General features: G+C 37.2%; 3 protein-coding genes, 1 long non-coding RNA gene and 1 pseudogene across 4 annotated transcripts in view; 2 read left to right on the top strand and 3 right to left on the bottom strand.

The window, feature by feature from the left end:
- Positions 1-404: 404 nt before the first annotated feature.
- LOC107573809 (CMRF35-like molecule 8) lies at positions 405-3,104 on the bottom strand. The gene is made up of 6 exons (XM_016260260.1): positions 2,984-3,104; positions 2,599-2,919; positions 1,696-1,812; positions 1,513-1,608; positions 780-835; positions 405-649 (listed from the first exon to the last, which is right to left on the bottom strand). The coding sequence occupies exons 1-6, from the start codon at positions 3,102-3,104 to the stop codon at positions 413-415; spliced, it is 948 nt and encodes a 315-aa protein (XP_016115746.1). The 3' UTR covers positions 405-412.
- Positions 3,105-3,790: 686 nt separating this feature from the next.
- On the bottom strand, positions 3,791-6,849 carry LOC107573808 (uncharacterized; annotated as a pseudogene).
- A 286-nt stretch (positions 6,850-7,135) lies between these two features.
- On the bottom strand, positions 7,136-8,644 carry LOC107573812 (uncharacterized). The gene is made up of 3 exons (XR_001607573.1): positions 8,543-8,644; positions 8,406-8,449; positions 7,136-7,241 (listed from the first exon to the last, which is right to left on the bottom strand). It is a non-coding gene; the product is annotated as an uncharacterized lncRNA (long non-coding RNA).
- An 8,201-nt stretch (positions 8,645-16,845) lies between these two features.
- On the top strand, positions 16,846-22,130 carry LOC107573813 (B-cell receptor CD22-like). Its single transcript, XM_016260263.1, has 11 exons — positions 16,846-16,918; positions 17,172-17,228; positions 17,676-18,020; positions 18,119-18,367; positions 20,032-20,286; positions 20,394-20,648; positions 20,738-20,980; positions 21,060-21,150; positions 21,246-21,294; positions 21,383-21,621; positions 21,836-22,130. Exons 2-11 carry the CDS (start codon positions 17,174-17,176, stop codon positions 21,891-21,893), a joined length of 1,839 nt encoding a protein of 612 aa, XP_016115749.1. The 5' UTR covers positions 16,846-16,918; positions 17,172-17,173; the 3' UTR covers positions 21,894-22,130.
- Positions 22,131-23,544: 1,414 nt separating this feature from the next.
- LOC107573814 (B-cell receptor CD22-like) overlaps positions 23,545-26,531 on the top strand; it is a 6,468-nt gene continuing 3,481 nt past the window's right edge. The window contains exons 1-4 of the mRNA XM_016260265.1: positions 23,545-23,603; positions 23,770-23,826; positions 25,052-25,396; positions 25,495-25,743. Of these exons, the coding sequence (XP_016115751.1) occupies positions 23,784-23,826; positions 25,052-25,396; positions 25,495-25,743 (637 nt within the window). The 5' untranslated portion in view covers positions 23,545-23,603; positions 23,770-23,783. The remainder of the gene's footprint in view (positions 23,604-23,769; positions 23,827-25,051; positions 25,397-25,494; positions 25,744-26,531) is intronic.

Genomic DNA, 26,531 nt, shown 5'->3' with positions numbered 1-26,531 from the left:
CTAGACTCTGCTGATCTGGCTGCAAAATCAGTTTCCATTGATGACCATTCGACGTGTTTCCAGACCAAATGTGTATAATTTCTCTAATTGCACCATTTGCAAACATTTCATGATTTCATAAAAGATGCCTGCTGTCTTTAATGTCACAGCTCAGGAATCCCAGCTAGTCAAGGTTTGAGACGGTTTGATTTCTTGTGATTTCATCAGTCAATCAGTGGCGTGATGAGGCCATTGTCCTGATTAGCCACTTCCTAATTAGTGAACATCACTCTTTACAGACAAAGTGATCATATTTACAACCGTTTTACATTTATTAGACTTAGAAGATTATCTGATGCTACTGTATCATTTTCAAAGTTTATGCAACATATGCAACAAAAGTCTAAATCATTTGACGATGAGGCTTCAGTGTTCAGTCCATCGTTTGATGGATACAGTGATAGATGGACTCTTCTCGAGAATCAGCGGTGAGACTCTGATAAATGTGACTGTGTCTACTGGTGTTCAGTTCTGGATTCACACTGTTTCTCACTGCAGCAGCAGCAGCATTCATGTAGTCGAGGTCTGTGTCGGCTGCTTCGGAAACCTCATCACTCTGAGCTGTGTGTGAGTTTGAGACGACTGCTGCGTTTTCTGTCTCATAAGTATTCTGTAAATTGAAAGAAGGAAGAATTGGGCAAGAATGTGAACCTTGACATTGACTTGAGAAGTTATATAAAGTTCTATAAAGAATAAAGTTCATGATGCAATAAATTATAGAAATCTTAAAGATGACTCACCTCTTCTCCTTTTCTGAATGTCAGATGAAGCCCTTCAGCGGAGAAGGAAACCAGACCTGCGATAGATGAATGTTATTATAGTTTTAAAACGTCTAGTAACTGAATTCAGTTCTTCACATTAGCCAGACAGTAAGTCAATGACTGTCTCAACAGTTCGGCTCAGACCGGCAGAAAATAAATAAATCAATAAAAATCTGAACAGAAAGGAATTTTTTTTTTTTTAATTTTTTTTTACAAACCCCTGTGATTTTTTGTTGTTTTTCCATTATTACAGACTATGACGTTCTATGTGTCTATGTTGTCTGAATCAGGGTTATTAGTTAAATAAATCCATTAAAAAAAAGGTGTGGAGAGGAAACATTAATTGAAATAAATAAATAATTAAAAATATATATTTTATTTCAGTTAGATGCTAACATCTCTCATTTTCATTTAGTTGAACTTGATGTACTAAACTAACTAAAACTTAAATGGAAATTAATAATAATAAAACTATATAGCCACATTACAAAAAAAAACAACACTGATAAAAATTGTAAAAACACACAACAACGTTACTAAAACTTTACAACTGAGATGAAAATGGAAAATATAAAAATGGAAAGTAATTCAAAATATCAATAAAACCTATAATAGTATCTCAGTGATACTAAAATAAGACCGATCTGAATGTAGATTTAATAAAAAAAAAAATGTTCCATTCATTAATTTATATATACTTCATAAATATTACCACATATCTTTTTCTTCCGTATGGCCACAATAAGCAATACAGCACAGATCAGGAGCAAAACCAAACCTCCTGCGGTGATGATGATGACAAATGAACCTGAAAATACACAAGTCAAACTAAAGCACTCAGCTGGATCAGATGTCTCTGTGAGAGTGAGTGTGTGAGATGTGGAGAGGTGTTTACCTGAGTCAGGTGGAGACGTCTGTGCTGGCAGGGTTTGATGAGTCAGAGGAGCTGTTGAAACACGTGTGCTTGTTATTAAACACAGGCTGATGGTTGTAACTTCAGCTGACCTCTTATCTAAAGGGATGACAACAAAGATGGACTAGATTTCAGTTATAATAATACATTACAATAGAATTTGTGTTACCCCAATGATTTCCATGCAGTAGGATGCAATATCGCCAAGAATAGGATGTATAAAAAGTCATGTAAAAACATGAAAAACAACTTCTACTGTAGCTTCTCAGAGTCTAAAATATAGAATAAATAAAATTAATTATGCAACAAAAATAAGTTCTTCTCTTTGTGTTGGGATCAATTTGACCTGCATATTTTTGTTCAAAATTAGCTGCACAGACACAAAATGAATGACTAGTTGTTTTTCAATGAATACTTGCAATGTCTATTTGCACCCTGATGTGCATATAACTACAATTAGTTATAAATCAGTTCTAACATTGTTTGTGTATTAGTATTTACTCAAACCCTTGCGAGGTTAAAATGAGTTTCCCATTGCTTATTTTCAGTGCAACAACAGACTAGTAATTGACATGCAAAAAACTAACAACCAATTACATCCTTTCACAGACTTTTTGACTGTGAAACTCAAATGGATGAAGAAACTGCAAATTATCTTTGGATGATTCAGAAGATTTTTTGCATGGAAACCAATGGAGGTCGATTAGACCTCGACACAATTAATGTAACCACAATTTGCAGTCTTTCTAAAACACATCTATGCGTCGAAACTTTGCATGCACATTCATGACCCTAAATGAGAAAAGTCACATGCATACACGAGCAGTTACTGACTTGTTTCCATGTACATTTCTACTATAGGTCCATTTGTTTAAGTCGCATTACCCTGTTTAACCAGCAACAATATCTCTGAATAGTCATCAGTACTGAAAGTCCTCTCCACAGCACACCAGTATTGTCCTGCATCCTCTGTTCTCAGATCAGTGATGGTGACGGTGAAAACTCTTGTCGTCGTGTCGTCAGTCAGAGAGAATCTCTGGTCTTTAGCCGGAGATCCTGATTTAACCACGATGAATTTATTTCCAAATTTACACTCGCCTTTACACAAATACTTTGGATTTGATTCATATCCAGATTCATATGGGCATCTGATGTCAAATCTGTCTCCTTTGTGTCCTGTGAATGTTTTTTGAGCACCAACAACAACTGAAAACAGAAATATCACTAGACAGGATTAGCACATTTAACGTATTAAGAAATGCCACAGCACACCAGTATTGTCCTGCATCCTCTGTTCTCAGATCAGTGATGGTGACGGTGAAAACTCTTGTCGTCGTGTCGTCAGTCAGAGAGAATCTCTGGTCTTTAGCCGGAGATCCTGATTTAACCATGATGAATTTATTTCCAAATTTACACTCGCCTTTACACAAATACTTTGGATTTGATTCATAACCAGATTCATATGGGCATCTGATGTCAAATCTGTCTCCTCTGTGTCCTATGACTGTTTTTTGAGCACCAACAACAACTGAAAACAGAAATATCACTAGACAGGATTAGCACATTTAACGTATTAAGAAATGCTGAATGCTGATTGTAAAATATTAGACAAGTGGAAAATTAGAGAAGTGCAAAACTGTCACACACAAGACTCCTGAACTCACCGATACGCATGCAGGACCAGAGAAGAACAAAGCTCCACATGGTGAAGATTTACGGCACTTTTGACTAAATAAAACTCGTAAACACTGACAAATGTTTCTTTCTTCCGTACTGAGGTGTATATGGTGCAACGCTTAACTTCTCCTTCCCCTTCCCTGTTTTTCTTAATACTACACACACACCTAGCATATCTTGACATCACTGTACATATCAAACCAATATCAGAACAGATTTAATTCACACAATTTGTTAACGTTAATATGCTTTTAAATGGCCTCAGAGAGTTTTTGGATACTTCACTCACACTTAAAAATGTGTGAATATCATTGCATCACATAAACTATCAAACAAACTCTGCAGAATAGTTTCTCTAAATGCACTCAATTCAGTGTCATTTAATCAGCTGCATGCGTGTTTTGATATTTTGTTATACAATGAAATGACAATAAATCAGTCAAGTTCTAATATGCTAATAGTCATATAATAGTAATAGTACCATAATAGTACCAAATGATAATAGTAACTCAAGGGAACGATCAATCATATATCTATTTACTCTCCAGGTTTACTCTTTAGTCTGTTTACAACTCTCCAAATTGTAAAAGGCATATTTTGATCATTTATGAAAACGAATGTCTATGTATGGCTTACTTCTGCATAGTAACTGGATATGAAAGTATTTTAGTATCCAGAAATCACAAACCTCTCTTTTAAATACCTTGTAACAGAGGGTGGGGAAATGCCGTATGTACCGAATAATCTCATAATCTGAAGGACATTTAGCTGACTTGCACTGTATAAACAAATATGCATGTAGACACATACTATGTTCTAACGCCTCTATCTGTAGCATTGACAACAATAGAAAGGCATTCAAACTCTAAATTAAAAGTGCACTTGTCAAATCGACCTAATCTACAGTCCTTTACAAAGATTGGAATAGATTACTGAGTTTGGATCAGTGATGTCTGACTGGTGTTGAGTTTGAACAGGTGAATAAAGTGTTTCTGCCCGTTCATTTGGGTTCATCTCACTGGTCTTCACACTGTATCTGGGTTTTCTGATAAACTGCATGGAGGAATAGTTCAGACTGTCTGATTGTGCACTGGCATTCGGTGTGGTATAAATCAGAGAATCAGGTCGATGTGCAGACGATGTCAAACCGGAGGAGCGTCTCTTCTCCTTCAGTTTGATAAATATGAAGAGGACGACTGTAAAAATCAGCACCAGAGCACCAAGACCAGCACCAACATAAACCAGAGGATCTGAGGACAGAAACCAGCACACAGATTAAACATTTATTTCCTTCCTATCTGATTCTCACGTAGTAATATATAGTTCAGTCATGAAACTCTAGATGGCGCAGGCTGATGGGTTGTTAACGCAACCGATGATATTCAGAGAGTTAAAGCGATAGTTCACCCAGAAATGAAAATGTGATGTTTATCTGCTTACCCCCAGGGCATCCAAGATGTAGGTGACTTTGTTTCTTCAGTAGAACACAAACTGAGATTTTTAACTCAAACCGTTGCAGTCTGTCAGTCATATAATGGAAGTGAATAGGAATCACGGCTTTGAGAGTCAAAAAACATACGCAAACAAAACCAAACCAAACCCTGAGGCTCGTGACGATACATTGATGTGTAAAGACACGAAACGATCGGTCTGTGCAAGAAACTGAACAGTATTTATATCGTTTTTTACCTCTGATTCACCGCAATGTCCGAACTGTCTCAGAATCAGAGACTTATAAGTGCATTACCACCACCTATCTCTCAAATGGATCATTGGCACTCTATCTACAATCTCAATTAGGAGTGTCAATGGTCCATTTGAAAGATAGGTGGTGGTAATGCACTTATAAGTCTGCGATCTGCTGTAAAGCAAGAAGAAGAAGAAGACGCGTCACACTCCGGCTACTGAGAACGCGCTCTGGTCAATTCAGACATTGCGGTGAATCAGAGGTAAAAAAAAAACATGTAAATACTGTTCAGATAAAGCAGATAAACATCACATTTTCATTTTTGGGTGAACTATCCCTTTAAATGACTTGGCACAAGCTGATTGGTTCATGCAGTATATGCAGCCAATGAGCTTACTGCCTTGCATTTACTGTATATGGCTGGCTAGCATTCACTTGAGATTCCTGCAGCGCTCTTTCAGAGTTTCTCTGAAACCCTCCACCTTCCCCAGCTCCACCTGTATAGATCTGCTACGGGGTTATTTTATATGCTATTTGTGCAGCAGCAGTATGTCTTAAATACTCACTGCACCATATCGCAGTATGCATTGAGAGTAGCAAGTTCCTGTACTTGCTTGCAGCAGCAGCAATAATCTACAACTACAGCAATAACCAACAGCAGCAGTGTAGCAGATCTGTTCCGCCAAGACCAAATACATTAACACTGTCATATCCATCACCATGCTAAAATCTTCTGAGAGTTGTCATGATTGAACTATAAATATTCAAACACACCAAAAAAGTCTCATTTACTAGACAGTGCTGATCTGTGCATGGTTTCTGGTGAAGAGCCTGCAGTCGAGCGCTTTGTCATTGATATTCCCTTCTTTTCTATTTAAAAAAAAAAGAAGTATGAATGAATATATGAATTTAAGGAAGAAATGACTGGAAGATGAATGGAAATGACCTGTTGCATCTCTAGTTGTTTGTTTTGCAGGTGGTCTGGATGAACTTGCCGGAGCAGGCCTTAGTGTAGAGACTGGATAATAGAAATATGAAAATATTAGTGCATGAATACATAAATATGCTGCTATAAGAGGAAATGGGTGTTATTTATCACGTTTCCTGTTTTTTATTATCATAACTGAGAAATTAAGATATTTCCCACACGTTTAAGAAATAGAGATAAAACAATAAAGTCTGAACTGAGTAAGATTATTAAACACTTACAGTCCTACGTGTTTTTTTCTTTTTTTAAATATGCACATTGTTTCAAAGCATGTTTAATTTTATGTTTAATATCTTAATAGTTTGACTGTTATCTGAAGCAAAACAAACTTTTCAGAAATACTTTTAACTACAACTTACCTCTGAAAGGGCCATTTCAGCTCTAAACAAACATTTTTACAAAATAAAGTGCGTTCACAAAAGAATATTAAAAATGTTAATGATAACTTACCCTCAAACACACGTAGAGTCACATATGTGTAAGTGTCTTTTAAAAGCCTGTCGACTGCGCAGCTGTAAGTGCCAGAGTCTGACAGCCGCAGGTCAGCGATGGTCACGGTGAAGTCTGATCCTTTGTCATGTATCGTGTATCTGCCTGTGCGAGTCGGGTTCTCTCCTGCATTCGTTTGAATGAGAATATTCTCGACCGCACAAGAGTCTCTGCAGAAATATTTGATGTTCCCACGGGCCAAAACATGTGAACAATGAAATGTGACATCTCCTCCCACTGAAGCAGTTAGAGGATTCATAGACACCACTGGAAATCAGGAGTCAGACAGGATGTGACATCACATGATCAACTGAATCAATAACACAAGTCAGTCCACATTTGTGACCGAATGTTAACAAAAGGAACCTTATTGTAAAGTGTTACTGAAAAACTGTTGCAGGAAAAATGTGAAGAAACTGTGATTTTGATAGGCTGTTGATGCGAATGCTGTGGTCAGTCAGTAGTTTGATCAATACTCTGATAAACAGACTATTGAACAACATCAGGGTTAATTTCTGTGTAGATCTGATCCAAATCTGGTTGCACAAAATCTATGTAGCAGGCATCGGTGCTGTGAACCGGCTCTGTGTTTGTAGGCCTGTGAAAGTCGTGGATAAGTGAACCTCTATCACTTCGAGCCGTGGGTGAGTTTGTAAGGACGACTGAGTGCATTTCCACATACTCATCCTGTAAAGAGGAAGCTTTCATATCAGTGAGGACATTAGTTATCGTTATCAGCGTCACTATTAAAGGGGTCATATGATCTTTGGAGTGTTACAAGCTCTTGGTGCATAAAGAAGATCTGTAAAGTTGCAAAGACTAAAGTCTCAAATCCAAAGAGATATTCTTTTTAAAAGTTAAGAGTCAGCCACGCCTACCTAAAACGGCTCGTTCTAACACGCCCCCACATATCTATATCACGATGTGGGAAGATTTGCATAACGCCGCCCAAATGTTCACGCAAAGAAAGAAGGCATAACTTTTATTCTCGCTGTAGTTTTGTTGCCGCCGCCGTCATGTCGTGAAGACGCTATGTGTTTCATTGTGAAAGCGAAACTACTTTGTTTGGCCTTCCAAAAATGGACACGACTAGAAATCAGGGGTTAAGTTGTATTTACAACACTGTTCCAGAACACTTCAACCCAAATATTCAGATGTGTGCAGCACATTTTATGGAGGACTGTCTCCTGATCCTGGGAGAGTAGACTACAATGCCGGCTGTTCTGACTCACAGACTGTAAGTACATTTTTTATATTTAAAGAGTTTTTATGTTTAATATTTTTTATATTTAAAGTTTTTTGGGCAGTGTAGAGTAGGGCTTGTTGTTTGTCATTTCTCAGATCACAAATGCAGACATGGTTTTATGTTTACACGGCGTGATGCAATGCAACGAAACGCAACGTGTAAAAAGACAGTATAAGTCATTATAATCAGTAATTATGTCCCCACTGGATGCAACAAATGCCTCGTTTAAAATGGGTTTGAATTTTTTTGTCTCGTCGCTCCGGCCGGACAGGGCATCATCACAGTATGGTGAGGGGCGTAACATTTCCGTCACACGCTTCAGGTATTCGGGCAATCACAACGCACTGGATAGCTGGCCAATCAGAGCACACCTCGCTTTTCAGAACGAGGAGCTTTGTAAAAATCTACGCGTTTCAGAAAGGCGGGGCATAGAGGAGAAACAATAATGTACAGTATGTGGAAAATAATGTGTTTTTGTAACCTTAAACCGCATAAACACATTGCATTACACCAAATACACAAAATAATGTTCTTTTTAGCAACATCATATGACCCCTTTAATGTGGCAATGCTTGTGAACGTGATAGCATCGATTACAGACTTACAACAACTCGAGCTGATGTCTTCCTGGTGTGAAAAGACACAGACACTGGAGGAGGGAAATTAATGTATTAATTGTTGCATGATAAATGTTAAAGCTATGATTGCATAGAAAAGAGGAAGTCTCATGCAGTCGTCTCACCTGACAGCTTGGAGGCGGTGGCCCATTTTAAAACTTTAAACAGAACGAATGGACACACAACCAGAAGTGTGCAAACACACACCAAGCTCAAGACTGTCACGAACCTGACGTAAGATTCTGTGGAAAAGGGAAACAATCTGACACACCTGATAAAGACACAATTAGTTTATTTGAGCGACAGACACAAAGAGTGGAAGAGAAACTGACAGACAAATAGCAAGATCTGAACAGAGACAGTTCTGTTGTGTAAGACGTTAATAGGAACGATAAGACAATATAAAACGACAGCAATAATTTCAAACATTCGATAGAAGAAATTCAAGAATGACAGAACAAACAAAAGAATGAATGAACAAGAGACAGTCTCTCGTTTGATCACTCCATTTTCATTCATTCTATTGAATCTGTGTACAATAAACAGTATGAACTAAATAGTGAATGAATGATCTAAAGAATGAACAAACAGATGAATAGTGGAACGAGAGAATGCATGACGGAATGAACAAGTGACAGAATGAACTAACCATACACAGTACGAATTAACTAATTATAGAATAAATGAATACACAGAATGAGTAATGCATCTGAATGAACAAATGGTGGAATGAGAGAACAAATCAAACACAGAACTAATGATCGAATGAATTGATGAATAGAAAGAAAAGAACCGATGAAAGATGGTATGAACAAAAAAACATAAAACAAAATGAATATAGAAAAAACAATAAACAGTATGAACTACAGAAGGAATAAACAAATAACAGAAGTATAGAATGAACAAATGATAGACAGAATGAACAAGAGAACCAATGAGCGAAACATAGATAGTACAAATAATAGACAAATGAATGAACTACTGAATGAAAGAATGGGTGAACGATAGACAGAATGGAGGACAAAATGCATGCATGAATGAAGTCAGATAAAGCAAATGACAGAATGAATGATTAAACAATGGAATAAAGAAATGGTGGATTGAACAAACAATAGGCAGAATTAATTATTGAATTAATCAATGACAGACTGTACAGAGGACAGACAGTTCACCCTGATCTCTAGTTTTGGCCCAGTTCTGTGCTGTGATATTCACAGGACTGCTCGTGCTGTAGACGATCACTAAAACACAACATTAGAACAGAGATCATTAAGATAGGCAGCAGCTATATTTGCACTAAGTGAAAATAGCATGGTGCAAATAATGCCAGATGTCTGCGCCTCACTATTGCAGTACATTATAAAACATTATGCAGTAATAACATATTGAGTATATTGTATATAGCTTTTGTATGATGATCCTGTATTTCTGTGGTACCTTTCGGTGTCGGTGCTGGTGTTGTGGGTCTCTGTGCTTCACCTGTGCAGAGAAGAAGGAACGTGAAACTATCGTGATTCGTTCCTTTAGCCACATTCGCTTCTGCATTCAGTCATGTGTGTGAGTGTGGAAAAATAAAACATGCTAAAGGGTTCTCACCCATAATGACAGTCAGTTGTATTTCATCCCCCGTCAGATCAGGCTGCAGTTTAATATCCACGCCGAACGAGTAGTAGCCAGAATCCTCCGCGACCAGTTTCAAGATGGCGGCGGTAAGGATGTGTGTGGACGTGTTGTCGAATAGAGCGAATCGCCCCTGTTTCACCCACCTGTTGTGGTGAGACGTCTCAACCAGTTTCTCAAAGAAGAAACCATCAGTTTTGCCAAAGTACTTGGTGTTTGTCTCGTAGTCTGGTGGGTAAATGGTGTGAAACGTTACGTGGTTCCCCTCATATCCGATCTTAGCACAGCTAGTGTCCAGTAGACAGGCTGGAAAGGAAATCAAATTACATTTAAAAGTATATTTTAAAGATATTCAGTCGTGATTTATGTAATACACAGACATAAAGCACATAAGCAGCATTCGATGTTACTTATTTCCAACAACTAACTAGCAGTTAGCAACACAATTAGCCTAACTAGATGTGACTAATGCGCTTTTAAAGGCAAGAATCCACTTTTCCCAATGAGTCACGGTACTAAATATAATGTTTTTGTTCTTCAACTTTATACAGTTTTACAGCAAAGCGAACTGTTGTGAAAATAACTGGATTTTAAGCTTGATGTTGTTATTTTGTTTTCCAGGCATATATGAAGCAGTTTAGTTTTTTTACTGAATCTGTTTGTTCCGATTATACAGTCCAACCCAAGTGATATACAAATTTATATTAAATATGTATTTATATGAATTAATATTAATATAATTTCATGTATGTTTAAAGATGTAATAATAATAATTAATGTTCAAATAATGTGATCGAGCTATTTTTAATGGTGATATTCTGAGTAAATTGATCTGTTCAAATGGTGTTAAATGCTGCCACCCTAAACGAGATCCTCATTTTTTGTCCAATATGTTATAGCAATAAAAGTCATTAAGTTTATTAGTAGATTAGGTCATTTGAACGAGGACTAGCCTATACCAAGCTTGGCAAGCCAGAGTTGTAATGTAGTTTTCCAACACTGATGCTGATCGTTTAGAAATTAGAGTCTGAAATCAAGATGCTGTCGTTCTGATGTAAAGTGATCGCTACTACTCACCTGTATAGATGCAGAAACAAACGACCCGTACTTTCCACATGCCGAATGGTTTTTCATTGATTCTGGTGTGTGCAGATAATAAAACCGTGGCTGCCTGGTCTCTCTCTCACTTCTTTGTTTCTATTTTGTACGGATCCTCAACCCAAACTTAAGACTGCGGTTGTACAGAGTAGACAGTTCAAATGCAACTTTTTCAGTATGACCAACTTCCCTGTCAATGTGAACTTGTGGCATATAGAAATGACTCAAAACGCAGCAGTAGTTGTTTAAACAAGACCAAGTACTATGTATCTATGTGTCTTCATTCTATTTATTTGTATTTATTTATTTTCATTTAACTAACACACCTCTAAGAATGAAAATACCTGCACGTTCAATAATAAGTAAATACATAACCAAACAAACAATCATGGGTGTAGCCTACACATTATAATTATTTAAATAAGCATATATATTTTTAAAAAGAATATCATTAATTGCATGAATATCAAGGACTTTTCTCAGGGTTAATCCATTTGACCTAATCAATATGTGCCTATTCATAAAATATTTTACATATTTCCATCAAAGTATAGCATGCAAATAGGTTTATGTAAATGTATAAAACTACTTGTACCTTCACTGCTTACGTAAGGGAAAGTCCACCCACAAATGGAAATTGTGTCATCATTTAGTCACCCTCAAGTTGCAAACGTATGAGTTTATTTCTTTTGCTGAGCACAAAAGACGATATGTTGCAGAATGTTGGTAACCAAACAGTTAAATGTGTGATTTTGTTATTATATAGATGTCATATTTTCTTCATTCTATTTATTTGTATGTATTTATTTTCATTTCACTTTTTGAATCACAATGAACTTAATGGACTTAATGGCTGCACTTTGTTCTGCACTATGTTCCACCGCTTTAAGACAAATGGACGTGTTGTGTTTTCATATTCAAGAGATTATAAGCTAGATGCAGCCTTTTTTGGGGTTTGCATCAAATGTTCTTGGACTTTAATGCATAATAAATGTGTTTATGAATAACTATTGATCTGTTGAAAGCAGTTATTTTGAGTTGGATGCCAAAAGCTGTCCTCCTATTCAAATTTTACATTGAAGGGGTGAATACAACTATAGTTGCCGCACATTCAAATACGATTTTCAAGAAAAAAAAAAAAAACTTGGGGAAAATAAATGCAAATAATACGTTCACATAGGACAGTATTAACATGACTATATGCATGAAACCATTCAGAAAAATGTAGGCACAAATGGGTTAATAAAACTACGCGAGACAAATGAGAACGATTTTTGCATTAATTTAATAAGTAAAATACCACCTTAAGCTGATTTTGTGAAAGCAACACAAACGAGTTTGGATGTTGACTCATGTTTGGATGATCAGAGAATCTGGGATTCAGTCAGTCGTGATCAATAGTGTGATAGATCGATTCATGAAGAAGAATCAGCTGTGAGACTCTGTCTATTGCTGTGTAGATCTCATCTTCCGTTCGTGTTGAGTCTCTGTCAACCGCTTCTGTGTTTGTGGGTCTGTAAAATTCCTCTTTTTCACTTTGAAATTAGGGTACATCTGGAAGATCACGGTGTATTCTCTGGTGGCCATCCTATATGAAAGAAATACATATAGTCAGATTCATCAGGAAATGATATGCTGATATGCTGTATAAGTATATGAACTCACCGCCACTGGGTTTGATATAGTCCTGATGCCGTGGAGAACAGAACCTGATGAGAAAAGCATTTAAGATTTTAAAGATTTAAGTGACTGATTTTTCTTAAACGGGTCATTATAATGTGTTATATGGGTGCATTCAAGTCCTCCTGGGCAGTTCGTATTGACGAGTAACTCTACATCTACAAAATTATGAATAAAGAATGTGCATTGTGTTTTTGCTCAATTTATGAAGGTGATGTAAACTGAATCATTATATATTCTATGGTAATTATACATTAGTATAATATTTTGTATATGTAAATTATATAGGCCTACTTTTCTTGTACATGACAAAAAAACAACAACAATATTTTATTAATTTCAACAAATTTACCATCAAAACAGATGCTACATATAGTCTTTGGCTGCATCCATTGCATCCGACATGTTTTCTCACTGACTCGGAAACTCAGGGCTTAAAGAAAATTTTGAGTTTCGCTCTCGTAATAATGACTCTTCTCTCTCTAGAATTACAATCTATCCAACATGACTTGAATGCACCATATTATCCATTATCTATTATACCATGAATAGATGTGTAGTTTTGTTTGTTCTTGTTAAATGTTTTAACTATCACTTTAAAATGAAAACGCAATTAAGTGTTTTTATTAAGTAAAATAAGTGTTAAATTAATTTTAAAAAATGTTGTAATTTATCATTTGCTGCCATAAAATTATATGATGTATATTTTGGCATTATATCAACCTTTTTTACGCAAAAGATTTTCCCATTAAAGTATCATGGGCTTCAACAGAATGTGAGTGTTAAAGTCCAAGTGACTGTCTTTATAGGGCGAGACATATAAGCATGTGTTAAACTGTAGGTCATGTGGTTTCAAATGGATCAGATGGTGTTGGTGTGCTTGAGATGATCCACAGAGACCTGCTCACCTGAATTACTGCGGCTGTTGTGCTTGAGGAACAGGCCGAACAGACACACAAAACACATGGCACCAACACACATCAAAGCCACCATCATCATGAACCTCGAGTAAGACTCTGTCGATGCAAAGCCGACAATTACTTGCCTGAAAAAAGCAAAACCGCATGCTTTTGAGTGTGTGTGTGCGCGCGCGTTTTTGTGACATATGAGGACACAAATTTGTATAATAACAAAGGTATGACAGGTATTACAAAGAGAAGGTGACTTTTCAGGACATTACCCCATGTCCCCATTTTTCAAAATGCTTATAAATCATACAGAGAGTTTTTTTGAGAAAGTAAAAATGCAGAAAGTCTCCTGTGAGGGGTAGGTTTAGGGGTAGGGTTGGTGTAGGGCAATAGCACATACAGTCTGTACAGTATAAAAACCATTACGCCTATAGGATGTTCCCATAAAACATGGAAACACAACATGTGTGTGTGTTTGTGTAAGTGTGTGTGTGCATGTGTGTGTGTGTGTGTGTGTGCATGTGTGCGTGTGTGTATGTTTGTGTCTGTGTCTGTGTGTGTGTGTGTGTGTCTGTGTCTGTGTCTGTGTCTGTGTCTGTGTCTGTGTCTGTGTCTGTGTCTGTGTCTGTGTCTGTGTCTGTGTCTGTGTCTGTGTCTGTGTCTGTGTCTGTGTCTGTGTCTGTGTCTGTGTCTGTGTCTGTGTCTGTGTCTGTGTGTCTGTGTCTGTGTCTGTGTCTGTGTGTGTGTGTGTTTTGTAATCTCACTGCCAGGCTCTTCCGGAAACAGGTCTGTGGTTTGCTCTGCACAGAAAACAAAAGTGAAAGGTGTGTAGTTCATACTCATATACTAAAACCTCAGCTGGCATTAATTTACCCCATGTGTGTGTGTGTGTGTGAATTCACTTCTCACACTGACTCATTATGAGACGCGTAAGAGGAAGACCATGCTGTATCACATCCCATCTGAAACCCATATGAGACTCAGTGGCACCTCAGAAATACCCAGCACTGTTTATGTTTATGATGCCAAATGGATAGTGATCTCAGTTATAATCATAACGGGTTGATGAGAAACAGATATGGATGTGTTTTTGTTGCCATCATTGAGGTTTTCAATGGTCCTGCTGTTTATAAAGTACAAATTTCTCATTGTATCATTGACAGTAAGCCTTATTAACCACGAGCACTTTGTAAAGGGAGCTGTTAAAATAGATTTAGATGGCGTTAGACTCACACAAATTGGTAAAGCTGCATGTTTATTAATGCTGAAAATATCTGTATTATGCATAGGCATCACACTGGAGGACTGAGTAATTGAACTTCATTTTAATTTATTTATTTTTGACTTATCTATTTATTTGACTAGCTTTATTTATTTTAGATTTACTGTTTTTAATTAATTTGTTTGTTTAAACTTATACATTACTAATTTACTACATTTTTGGCTATTTTTAAAGTATAATTTCACGATCAAATGTTTGACCCATTTGATAGTGCCACTCTATTTAAATAACGTTTGTATTTGCATTGTACAATTTCCAAATAAATTTGAACAGATAATAGTATGTTTATGGACAAAATCAGTGTTATTTGCTGTAAATGAATGAATAAACACAAAGCCTTTTTATCTGAGGACAGTAAAATTATACGTCACATCAACATATGGGCTATTTGAGTATAGCATAGTGCATCTTCAGCTATTGTGCATCTCACCGCTGGTGACTGTTATCCAGATCTCTGAGGTGAAATCCGGCAGCAGAGCGATATCTACACCTCACCAGTACTTCCCAGAGTCGTCCGGAGCCAGTCTAGAGATGTTTGCCGTGAGAACATGAGCGCTGGTGTCATCCAGAAGAGCCAGCTTCGCTCCTTCAGACCTGGACTCTGGTTGTGTGGTGTGAACACACTGCAGATCTCCTGGAGCAAACGAGCCGCTCGGCTGGCAGAAGTACTTGCTGTTATTCTGCTAGGTTTCAGGATAGCTGCAGGAGACTGAGATGTTGCTCCCCACAGATCCAGTGATGTTAACAGCCAGCGAGTTCTCCATCAGCCACAGCGCTGAAGGACCAAGAACTGCTGACAGATGTCATCTCACTGTTAGTCTGCTGAATTGTGGTGTTTATCAATGATATCAAGCACAGTGAAGAGTAAAAAGTGCCATTCTCACACACTGAACATATTATGACGGATGACGGTTCTCATGACTGCCTGCTTCAACCTCACCTCACACTACCTGTTCTCACACTAAATACGAGATAGATATTATCTCTCTCTGTGTGTGTGTTACACTTCCCTAATGCACATGGATCAGTAAACACAAACACAGTCTCAGTCCGAGCTGAAAAGCAGCTCCCTCTTCAGGGCAGCGGAGGTCAAGTCTGGCCGTCCTCAAGGTTAGAAGATTGATTTATAATTTACTGCATCTTCATTTGATTTATTTATTGGTTTTATTTACAGTTTTAATTTAACTTATTTGCTTATTTTTAATTCAAAATGTGTTTATTTTCATGTATTTCTTTTTTTCATATTGACTGTTTTAATTGAATTAGTTTATTTCTCTTTTTATGTATTTATTTCTATTTTTATTTTTGATTTCACTTATTTAGTTTTGATTTACTGTTTTTATTTTATTTATTTTCTTCTTTTATTTATTGTATTTATTTATATATTGTTGCCTGATTATTTTAAAAGGCAAATCAATCACATGTTCCTGCTCCAAAGACATGCATGATTATAATTGGACATGCATCTAAACGTGCATTTTGATGTTATTGTGCAAACACTTACTGTCTATACAAATGAAGAAGTACTTTTCTGTGAAGAAAGACAAACACTGAGTGTTCAGGAAACTGATTAACACCATCTGACCATGTGACAGCAAATTCCCGTTACTCTGAAAGCTTCATAGTGTCATTTGATTATTATCTGTAAGCTGCAGTCATGTATTTAGACATGTTTAATCATTATTCCTGAATTAGTTATTTGTATTTTATTTGTGTATTTAGAAAGTGGTTTAATTAGTGTGAATCTTTTGTAAGTGGTTTCGTTTGGGTTGTTCCTATCTTGTTACGGGGTAGGCCATTAAAAATAGACTTTAAAAAGGGGAAGAAAAAGACTGTAAAACAGCAGAAGAATGTTTTCAGCTTACATTTGTAGCTTCACTCTCCTGGAATCTATTAGCTGAAACTACAACACGGTAAGAGTTACGCTCATTCCGTAATTAATACTGTCTAACTAATGAATCTCCAGTCACACAAGAAACTTAAAGTGAGAGAAATTTTCTTTCATAACCTCTGGACACTTAGTGTTCATATGTACTTGATTTTCAAAAGTTAAAAAGAGTGAAGATTATAAAGACGGTTTATCATTTGTTTATAGTGCAATATACTGATGCTATGTTAATGAAACTAAAGATGATGCACTGTTGTATATTATATTGTTTCTTGCAGCGATGTCACAGTTTACAGCTCCTCCTCTTCCTCTGGTGTTTCTGCTCATGATTCCAGGTGAGTCTCTCCTGTAAATGCTCAACAAGACCGAATATTAGAAATAAAGGGACAAAGATCCTGGCTGTTTAATATGATTCAGGTAGCCCTGTTAGTAGCCCCAGGAAAAAATAAATAAATATATAATAAAAAATAAAAAAACAAAAATTATATATATATATATATATATATATATATATCACTGTTAAAACATCTAGGGTGAATTCAGGTAAATTGGGGAACTTTTAACCCACTCATTTTACATTTTAGTTAACACTTGTTGCAGGATGTTGTCGGATAGTGTGATATAAGATCTTCTGCGAATATTACACTTATCTCACGAGTACGTTCTGTATTTTCATAAACACCAGTTTTGTATATATAAAAAAAAAAATGCATGAACTTTTATGGTGCTGTCGGACTCATTGACTGGTGTTTTCATTATTTCTTTATGAATGTGTGTTCCAGGTGTTTATGGCCAGTATGATTGGGGTGTGAGTTACAGCTCTACACACATCTGTGCACTGAAGGGGTCAACAGTGACAATGAGCTGCACTTTTAGATATCCTACTACTGGATATCAGATCATAGAAGCATTTTGGACCAAAACACAAGTTAAAGAGTTTCCAGATCTGTCTAAGGATCCTGAATACAGTCAGAGGCTTCAGTATCTGGGAGACACACAGCAGAACTGCAGCATCAGACTGAGTCATGTGACACAGAAAGATGAACACATGTACTATTTCAGATTCATCACTGATAAACCTGATGGGAAATGGATTGGTGATCCAGGAGTGACTCTTACTGTCACAGGTGACTTTCATGAGGCGGAGCTCTTCTTCTGTGCATTATGTTGAATAATAATCAGTGTATGACAGCAGCACTAGATATAATGTGTGTGTTGTGTTCAGATCTTCAGGTGGAGGCTCCTGAGAGAGTGACAGAGGGTCATAATGTCAGTCTGACATGTAAAAGCAGCTGCACTCTGACTGACAGAGCAACATTCATCTGGTACAGAAACTCACAGCCATTAACTGAGAGAAGAGACGGAAACAATCAACTCCTGCTGCAGTCAGTCAGAAGAGAGGATGCAGGCAGATACAGCTGTGCTCTACATGGACACATTTACACATCACCTGATGTGCAGCTGAATGTCAGATGTGAGTATATTCTTTAAAGGTTCGCTTCACTCGTCCCTCCTTTTCTTTAAAACAGCATAAATCAGGTTTATAAGTGACACGTACAATGGAAATAAACAGGGCCGATCCCTAAACATTCAAAATACTCATTATTTAAATAGTACATCCACAAGATGTGAAAACAAAAGTGTTAACATGATTTTAGTGTGAAAGAATGCTTTAAAAATGTATAAAAAATTTTGCAACTTCGTTGCATCCCATAACAATGCAAAGGAGCTGTCACATTTACCCTTGGTCTGTGAAATTCCGTGGGTGAAATCACAGCAATGTCCCCAGTGTTAAATTAACAGTGTTAGTGTTAACAGACCATCACACTGGATAACATAGGACTCTGGGAACATGGGTAAGCTCCCATCTGTGATTATATTGCCCGTGTGTTGTAAAAAACAGATTAAACACATTACAGACAGACCCCAAAGCGGAGGCATTGTAACATTTTGAGCAGCACTGAGTGAAGTTCTGTCATTGTAGTGGATGTTCACGAGGGAGGGGATTTCATGTGAGGGAGAAAAAGTTCCCAGCACACATTTCACTCTTTTTTTTTTTTTTTGATCACGTGTATTTGCTGCTCTGACCAACACCTGCACGTGTTTTTGCATAAAAAATGTTGGCAGCACTTAAGCCCTGAAATGACTGCAAAAACAATGATTTAAGCAATAAAGTCAGTCTGGTTAGTAATAAGTGAAGCTGCTGCGGCTGTTTGTGGAGTGATTTATTCCTCCTCTGCTGAGGTCTTGAGAGATTGAATGTGCTTTATTTCAGTTGATTTCATCTAAAGGCCCGTTCACACCAAGGACGATAACGATAAAGATAACGATATAGTTCTAAAAATCATTCTCAGTATTAAAGTATAGCAGAGTCCACACCACAACTATAACGATAAAGACAAAGAGAAACAATACTGTTGGAATCACTTTCAAAAAGCTCATATAATGCAGAAACACTCAAGCAAGCAAAACGCGCAACGCGTGCACATATTTGTACTGGTGCAGAATGAGAGTTGAGGCTGTACTCCTTGTCCCTCTCATTCTGCACCAGTACAAATATGTGCGGTAGTTGCACATACCTTCATGTCGTCACTATAGTCCGCAACACGCAAACGGACAACGCGATGGAAAGGCACAGGATTACAGCCGGAGCATGTTGAATGAGAAAGGCAACCGCCAACCAACCACTATGACGTTTTCCATCAGAAAACTACAATCCGAATAAAACTAGTTACCTCAAGCACACCTCTCGATGCTCACTAGTTAGCAGACACATACCTGTGAGACGGGAAGAGCCAAAAACGGAATGTGCGGGCCTCGGGCAGTGATGCACAATCGGTGCTCTAACACACAACGGTTGAATAAATACAATCAAATAATATTTAATCCAGATCAATGATCAGGCAAGTTTAATAAAAGACAGTGGTCCGACGGTGAGCCTGAAGTGGTGGTACTATGTCTGGAAATCTGATCTTACTATCTCGGCTTTTGCTGTTTGGTCCCCCCACTTTGAAAATGTCTCCTGCGCCCCTGTCTAATGTTCATGTTTTGAAGCTGACTGTAGTACTGCATGTTTAGTACGATTTTCACTTTCTTATTTTTCATTTAGAGTTTAAAATTTAAATACTTCTCCTGTAGATCCTCCAGTGAATCCTGTGATCTTCATCAGTCCATCTGGTGAAATAGTGGAGGGAGATTCAGTGACTCTGAGCTGCAGCAGTGATGCAAACCCTCCTGCAGAAATCAGCTGGTTTAAAGGAGGAAGGTTTGTAGGATCTGGAAGAATCTACAGCATCTCAAACATCAGATCTGATCACAGTGGAGAATACAAGTGCAAGTCCAGAAATGAACATGGAGATAAATACTCTGCTGCTGTGACTTTAAACGTCATGTGTGAGTTAATGATGGTTCAGTAACTTTGACATTAAATTCTCCAAACATAGTCTATGATGTCAAATTTGTTGTGGTACGTAATGACATCAATGTTTTTTCTGTGTTAGATCCTCCAAAGAGCATCTCAGTGTCCATCCGTCCATCTGCTGAAATAGTGGAGGGAGATTCAGTGACTCTGAGCTGCAGCAGTGATTCAAACCCTCCTGCAGAAATCAGCTGGTTTAAAGGAGGAAGGTTTGTAGGATCTGGAAGAATCTACAGCATCTCAAACATCAGATCTGATCACAGTGGAGAATACAAGTGCAAGTCCAGAAATGAACATGGAGATAAATACTCTGCTGCTGTGACTTTAAACGTCATGTGTGAGTTAATGATCATCTGCACATTGTTAACATCCAAATTAATAATTTTCTAATATTTTTTTGTGAATTAAAATGTTTATCTATTTTAGATACACCCAGGAGTGTCTCAGTGTCCATAACTGGATCTGGTGAAATAGTGGAGGGAGATTCAGTGACTCTGAGCTGCAGCAGTGATTCAAACCCTCCTGCTCTGAACTTCAGCTGGTTTAAGGAGAATCAAAGCTCAGCTGTTGGATCTGGACAGAGTTTCAGTGCACTACAGAGTGGACGCTTCTACTGTGAGGCTCACAATCAACATGGATCTCAGAGATCAGACGCTGTCACTGTCACAGGTGAAGGTTTTGTTTTATAAAGGTTCTAGACAGTTGTAGCTTTGAGAGTCAATCTTAACTCATATTCTTCATCTCTCAGTGCCTCATGATCTGCGTTGGCATGTCTGGTTGGGAATCACAGTGGCATTTGTAGGATTATTCATCATTATCATCATCATCGTGTTCATAATGTAAGTTTGATTTTCAATTTCTGTGCACATTGCCTCATGTGATTATAACTAATGAATCTTTAAAACACAACTTGCAATTTTAATGTCTTTAAAAGCAGGAGAAAACGAAGAGGTGCAAAAGCTGAAGACGCCACAGTAAAACAGGTGAATCATCCAGACATGATGGGAAATATTTATCATGCACTTTAAGTTCGATTTCATGTGAATAATAATTAATTTTCTTTCATTCCAGGATGATCTGTATTCTAACGTAACTGAGAGGGACGCTTACGTGTCTGAATCAGCCATTTGTGATGCCGCTCCATATGCCAGCATTTCATCCAGCAAACCCAGAAGAGATGGAGACAGAGATGCTGAGGAGATCCAGTATGCGACTGTCCAACATCACAAAAACAAACCGAAGAAGAGAGCAGAGGAGAGCGAAAACCAGTACGACAATCTCAGGATTCACCAGCCTGCTTCTGCCGTGAGGTGCAAACATAAAACTTCTGTCATCATCTACTCACTGTCATAATTATGATGAACGGAGAAGTTGTATAGTTTTTTTTCAATATGCTTAATAATGCTAAATCAGAAACCTGACATACAAGGTGGCTGCATTTTTTAAATGACTCCATCATCATGTAATGTGATGATGCATAACATCATGTTTCTTTTTTATTTTCTTCATTTCTTTTTGTTTCAGGCGATTGGATGTGGAGACTGTGGAAGAGGTCTCTGTGATCTACAGCCCCGTCAGATGAATGACAGACTGTCATGAAGCCTGTGTTCATCTCGGCTGCTGGGAAAAGCAAAAGCCAAAAATATTTGCTGAATATGAACAAATATGAATTAATGTCCTTGAATGTCCTTTGGCTGTTTAATTTAGCATGCAGTTTAACAAAATGTATGGCATATTATTCATTAAATCAGGTGAACAGATGAGCTGGAAACCAAATAAATAAATAAATAAATAAATAAACTAACAAAAGATTCTGTGATTTGGGAATGTGTTTGTTAAAGATGAACTTATTCAAGTTTTGTGACCACATAAATGAACGTAGTAATTTCACCAAACTCAAGCTTCAGTTGTTCATGATTTCAGTTCTTTAAATCTTTATTTACTCCTGTCGAAGCCTCGGTAGTCAATTTCAGGTCACTGTGGTGTTAACTCAAAACAGTATAACTAGTTGGAGTCATTGTTTTGTGAGATGCACTAGCGTACATATAACGTACCATATGTGATTGCCGGGTTACTATTAATATTCAGTTAATATTGGGTCTTTCACAACACAATCATTTATGTCTACATAATTATATATAAACTGGAAAATGCTCACAACAGTGGATACAAATAGAGTTTTGATCACTGGTGCGTCAAAGTGGCCGATGATGATTATTTGTAGTGAAACTGTGTGTGTGTGTGTTAAGAAAAGTTTGAAATCATTCAGTTTGACTAAACACGTTTTAAGCTGCGGAGCCCTGTTATGTTAGACATAAGGGTAACACTTTATTTCGATAGTCCACTTTAGACATTCTATTAACAGTAAGTGACTTAGCAACTACATGTCAACTAGCAGTTAGTAGAGTATTAGTAGACTGTCTGCTTAATATCTTCTAACACTTTCTTTGTCAACTTATTCTACTAACCCTAAACCTACCCTAACAGTCCACTCTGAGAGTTAGTAGACATGTAGTTGCAAATTAATGAGAATTAGTTGACATGTAGTTACAAAGTTACTTATAGTTAGTAGAATGTCTAAATGGGACTATCGAAATAAAGTGTAACCGACATAAGTATTAAAAATTATATTTCAGTGCTTTTGTGTTCACTAAAAAAAATGTGAATTCCCTGAGCAACTTTTGTGAGCAAATGCAAGAGCATTGAAATCTAATTGTTCCCTTCCATCTCATGCTTTTTCCATCTAGGGGCAACGGCAGCTGAGAAATATATATATATTTTTTTTTTCATTTCAATAATCTGTAAGCAAATCTTTCAAGTAGGTTCAGAAATAACTTCTCTATCTGTGGTCAAAGTGACGGCAACCAGTCTTATGCAACATATGTCTCAGAATTCAGAAAATGTTTCCAGGAAGACACGGCGGCCAGTATGAAAACCGAGTTTTATTTTTGATATAAACATGATCATCTCTCCAATCCTAATATGTGTAAAAGCAAGTGAAACTATAAAGTCCTACTACAGTAAGAGAGAAAATAAATATGTCATTTACTGATCAGTCAAGTGATGGACAACAACAACAATAAAATATGTCATCTTCATGTCCAACTGTTTAAGAATATTGGGTTTACTTATCAATACATGCCATTGGCTCATGACGGAAAGCTGTTTAAAGTTGCGTGTGTGGGCAGCACCCAAAAAAGAGGAAGAAATACATCTGTCCGCAGGGATATTTTAAAATAAACCGTGTGAACTCAATTTAACGGCTGCTGGAGACCAGACTCAGCAGAACACGGTAAGAGTTACTCTGATTAACATGTGAATATAGTCTGATTAATACTGTTGTAGAAACCACTGATTTACTCGATATGAGATATTCTCATTGAAAACTGCTTTATGGAGATGTTTTTGAAGCTAAAGACTGTTTTTCTCATGTCGTGTGTGTTATATCGGTCTTGTAGTGACGTCAGTCAGAATGGCTCCTCCTCTTCCTCTGGTGATTCTGCTCGTGATTCACAGTGAGTCAGTCCTATTGGAAAATTAATATTCTGTTGTTGGTAATGAAATAAACTTGTTCTTTGTGACTTTCTTTAACTGGGGGTCTGCAAATCATTGGACTCCCTGTTAAATGTTTCATAAACTTGTTTTGTATTAATCAAAAATACATTATCAAGTAAAGTTCAGTCAGAGCTGAAGTTTAACACTAGGGTCAATTTTACCCGTGGCTGTTTTTCAAATGTACATAACAGATTGAAAATAAAACATTCAAGTCTCCCAGTCATTGACTTTTACTAAAATGTAAAATTTTTTATAATTGTACAATTTTATAATTTACAATCCAATGTTGTTAAAAATTATTTAGATAAAACCAGATAAAAAATGGGGCATTTATACCTATAAGCGCCAGCGGGTCAAATTTACCCACCTATATATTGCATGTATGCTTATTTTAAGATCGCTGTCATTTTCTTGCCGCTGTTGTTTTAACATTGTACATTTCTTGGCAATGCTTTTCACTCACTGATTTAGCAGTTATCAGTTTCATGAAGAAAGTCAAAATGAAAAAAAAAAAAGGTGATTTATGGAAGGTAGGGATTAGAAACACTAAATGCCATGAGTGATGGAGAGTCTGACGGTAAGTTATGCGTTCTGGGACGGCTCAGCATCTGACAGTGGTCCAGATATCATATTTACATGTTTTAGCCTCACGTTACTCTAATTGGTCAAACTTTGGTTTAATTATTTATTTTTTGTCTTGCCATATCGTTTATTGTTCTCTACTGTGTTGCTATACTAGTCTGGCCAGTAATTTCTGTTGTCAGTGCAAGCTTTTTTTTTAGCTTAGGCTACTGACCGTTATGGATTAGTGTAGCCTGCATTAAAAAGTCTTGAACATAAAACAACAGGATACAAATATAGTTGATGATTAGACATAATCATTTCATGACTCTAGACACTTCTTTGTGAAGACAGTGGCATAATAAAGTGAAATAATATGTTCTTTAGCCTTATAAATACAGTTGTCATGTGCGTGGGTAATATTTACCCGCTGGCGCTTTTAGGTATACAGCGACCTCTGGCGATTCTAGTGTTAAAAAACTAAAGTTTACCTAAACTCCCACATTAGAGTATTACATGTTGAATTAAAATGAATGTATTTTATGGCAGCCTTAAGGTTTGGGACAACTTGGAATTTATGAGAGATTCATTTTGGGTAAACAATTCCTTTAATGTGTGTTCCAGGTGTTTATGGCCAGTATGATTGGGATGTGAGTTACAGCTCTACACACATCTGTGCACTGAAGGGGTCAACAGTGACAATGAGCTGCACTTTTAGATACCCTACTACTGGATATCAGATCATAGAAGCATTTTGGACCAAAACACAAGTTAAAGAGTTTCCAGATCTGTCTAAGGATCCTGAATACAGTCAGAGGCTTCAGTATCTGGGAGACAAACAGCAGAACTGCAGCATCAGACTGAGTCATGTGACACAGAAGGATTCACACAAGTACTATTTCAGATTCATCACTGATAAACCTAATGTGAAATGGCTTGGCACTCCAGGAGTGAATCTTACTGTCACAGGTGACTTTCATGAGGCTGAGCTCTTCTTCTATGCATTATGTTGAATAATAATCAGTGTATGACAGCAGCACTAGATATAATGTGTGTGTTGTGTTCAGATCTTCAGGTGGAGGCTCCTGAGAGAGTGACAGAGGGTCATAATGTCCGTCTGACATGTAAAAGCAGCTGCACTCTGACTGACAGAGCAACATTCATCTGGTACAGAAACTCACAGCCATTAACTGAGAGAAGAGACGGAAACAATCAACTCCTGCTGCAGTCAGTCAGAAGAGAGGATGCAGGCAGATACAGCTGTGCTCTACATGGACAAAGTTACACATCACCTGATGTGCAGCTGAATGTCAGATGTGAGTATGTTCTTTATTTTGTGTATACTTACTTTTTTTAAATGGTTCCTGTGATGTAAAGTACATGAACAAAAATATGTGGGCTCCCCTTGTAATTAATAGGTTTGGCTCTTTGTGTTATACTTACAGATTTTTCACAGTCACGTCTACAGTCATATACAAATATTTTGAGTACAGTAGTGTCTAATTTTGTCTCCTGCATGACACTATTCAGAGTGATGTCCATGACAAAAGATTTAGTGACTCTGGAAGAACTTGATCACATGAAGTACAGATCTGGGCTGCGTTTCCCGATAACGTTGTCTCTTAGCATGCTACGAAGACTCTAAAGGTATATCTTAACTAAAGGTATACCTGTTCTATGCGTGTTCCCCGAACTATACCTTAGGATTGTGGGATCTAAAATATGAATAATTAATTATAACTAGTTATGGTTAATTATTCATATTTCCTGAAGATCGCCTTGAGTCGCTACAGGATGTTGCTTAAGGTAAACCTTCTTACGTGCGACATTAGCAGGTACTGTCCATGGCGGTGGTGCTGAATAGGTTGATATCAATGGCTCGAGAATCTATTGTTCAATACAGGAGCTCTTTCACGGCGTTATAGAGCGGGTAAAGTGATGTTCATTATAAAGAAACACTTTAGAAATATTAGAAATTGCATTTATCGGGGCTCACTGCATTTATAAAATAATTCAAATTTCAAACTAAATGCAACCTTGGATATCACACACACACACACAAACACACACACACACACACACACACACACACACACACACACAA

Source organism: Sinocyclocheilus grahami, unplaced genomic scaffold, assembly GCF_001515645.1.
Source record: "Sinocyclocheilus grahami isolate Dianchi unplaced genomic scaffold, SAMN03320097.WGS_v1.1 scaffold2040.1, whole genome shotgun sequence".
In the NCBI taxonomy this organism is placed as follows: Eukaryota; Metazoa; Chordata; class Actinopteri; order Cypriniformes; family Cyprinidae; genus Sinocyclocheilus; species Sinocyclocheilus grahami.
The sequence above is the reverse complement of the archived record's forward strand: the minus strand, read 5'-3'. Positions and strand labels throughout refer to the sequence as shown.

Coding starts and splice junctions, on each gene's coding strand:
- LOC107573809 (XM_016260260.1), bottom strand. CDS start 3,104: ATGGTTAAATCAGGATCTCCGGCTAAAGACCAGAGATTCTCTCTGACT. Junction 1,813..2,598: donor ATTGTTGCTGGTTAAACAGG/GTAATGCGACTT, acceptor TCATCCCTTTAG/ATAAGAGGTCAGCTGAAGTT. Junction 650..779: donor CATTCAGAAAAGGAGAAGAG/GTGAGTCATCTT, acceptor TTCAATTTACAG/AATACTTATGAGACAGAAAA.
- LOC107573813 (XM_016260263.1), top strand. CDS start 17,174: ATGTCACAGTTTACAGCTCCTCCTCTTCCTCTGGTGTTTCTGCTCATG. Junction 20,287..20,393: donor TGTGACTTTAAACGTCATGT/GTGAGTTAATGA, acceptor TTTCTGTGTTAG/ATCCTCCAAAGAGCATCTCA. Junction 21,295..21,382: donor AAGACGCCACAGTAAAACAG/GTGAATCATCCA, acceptor CTTTCATTCCAG/GATGATCTGTATTCTAACGT.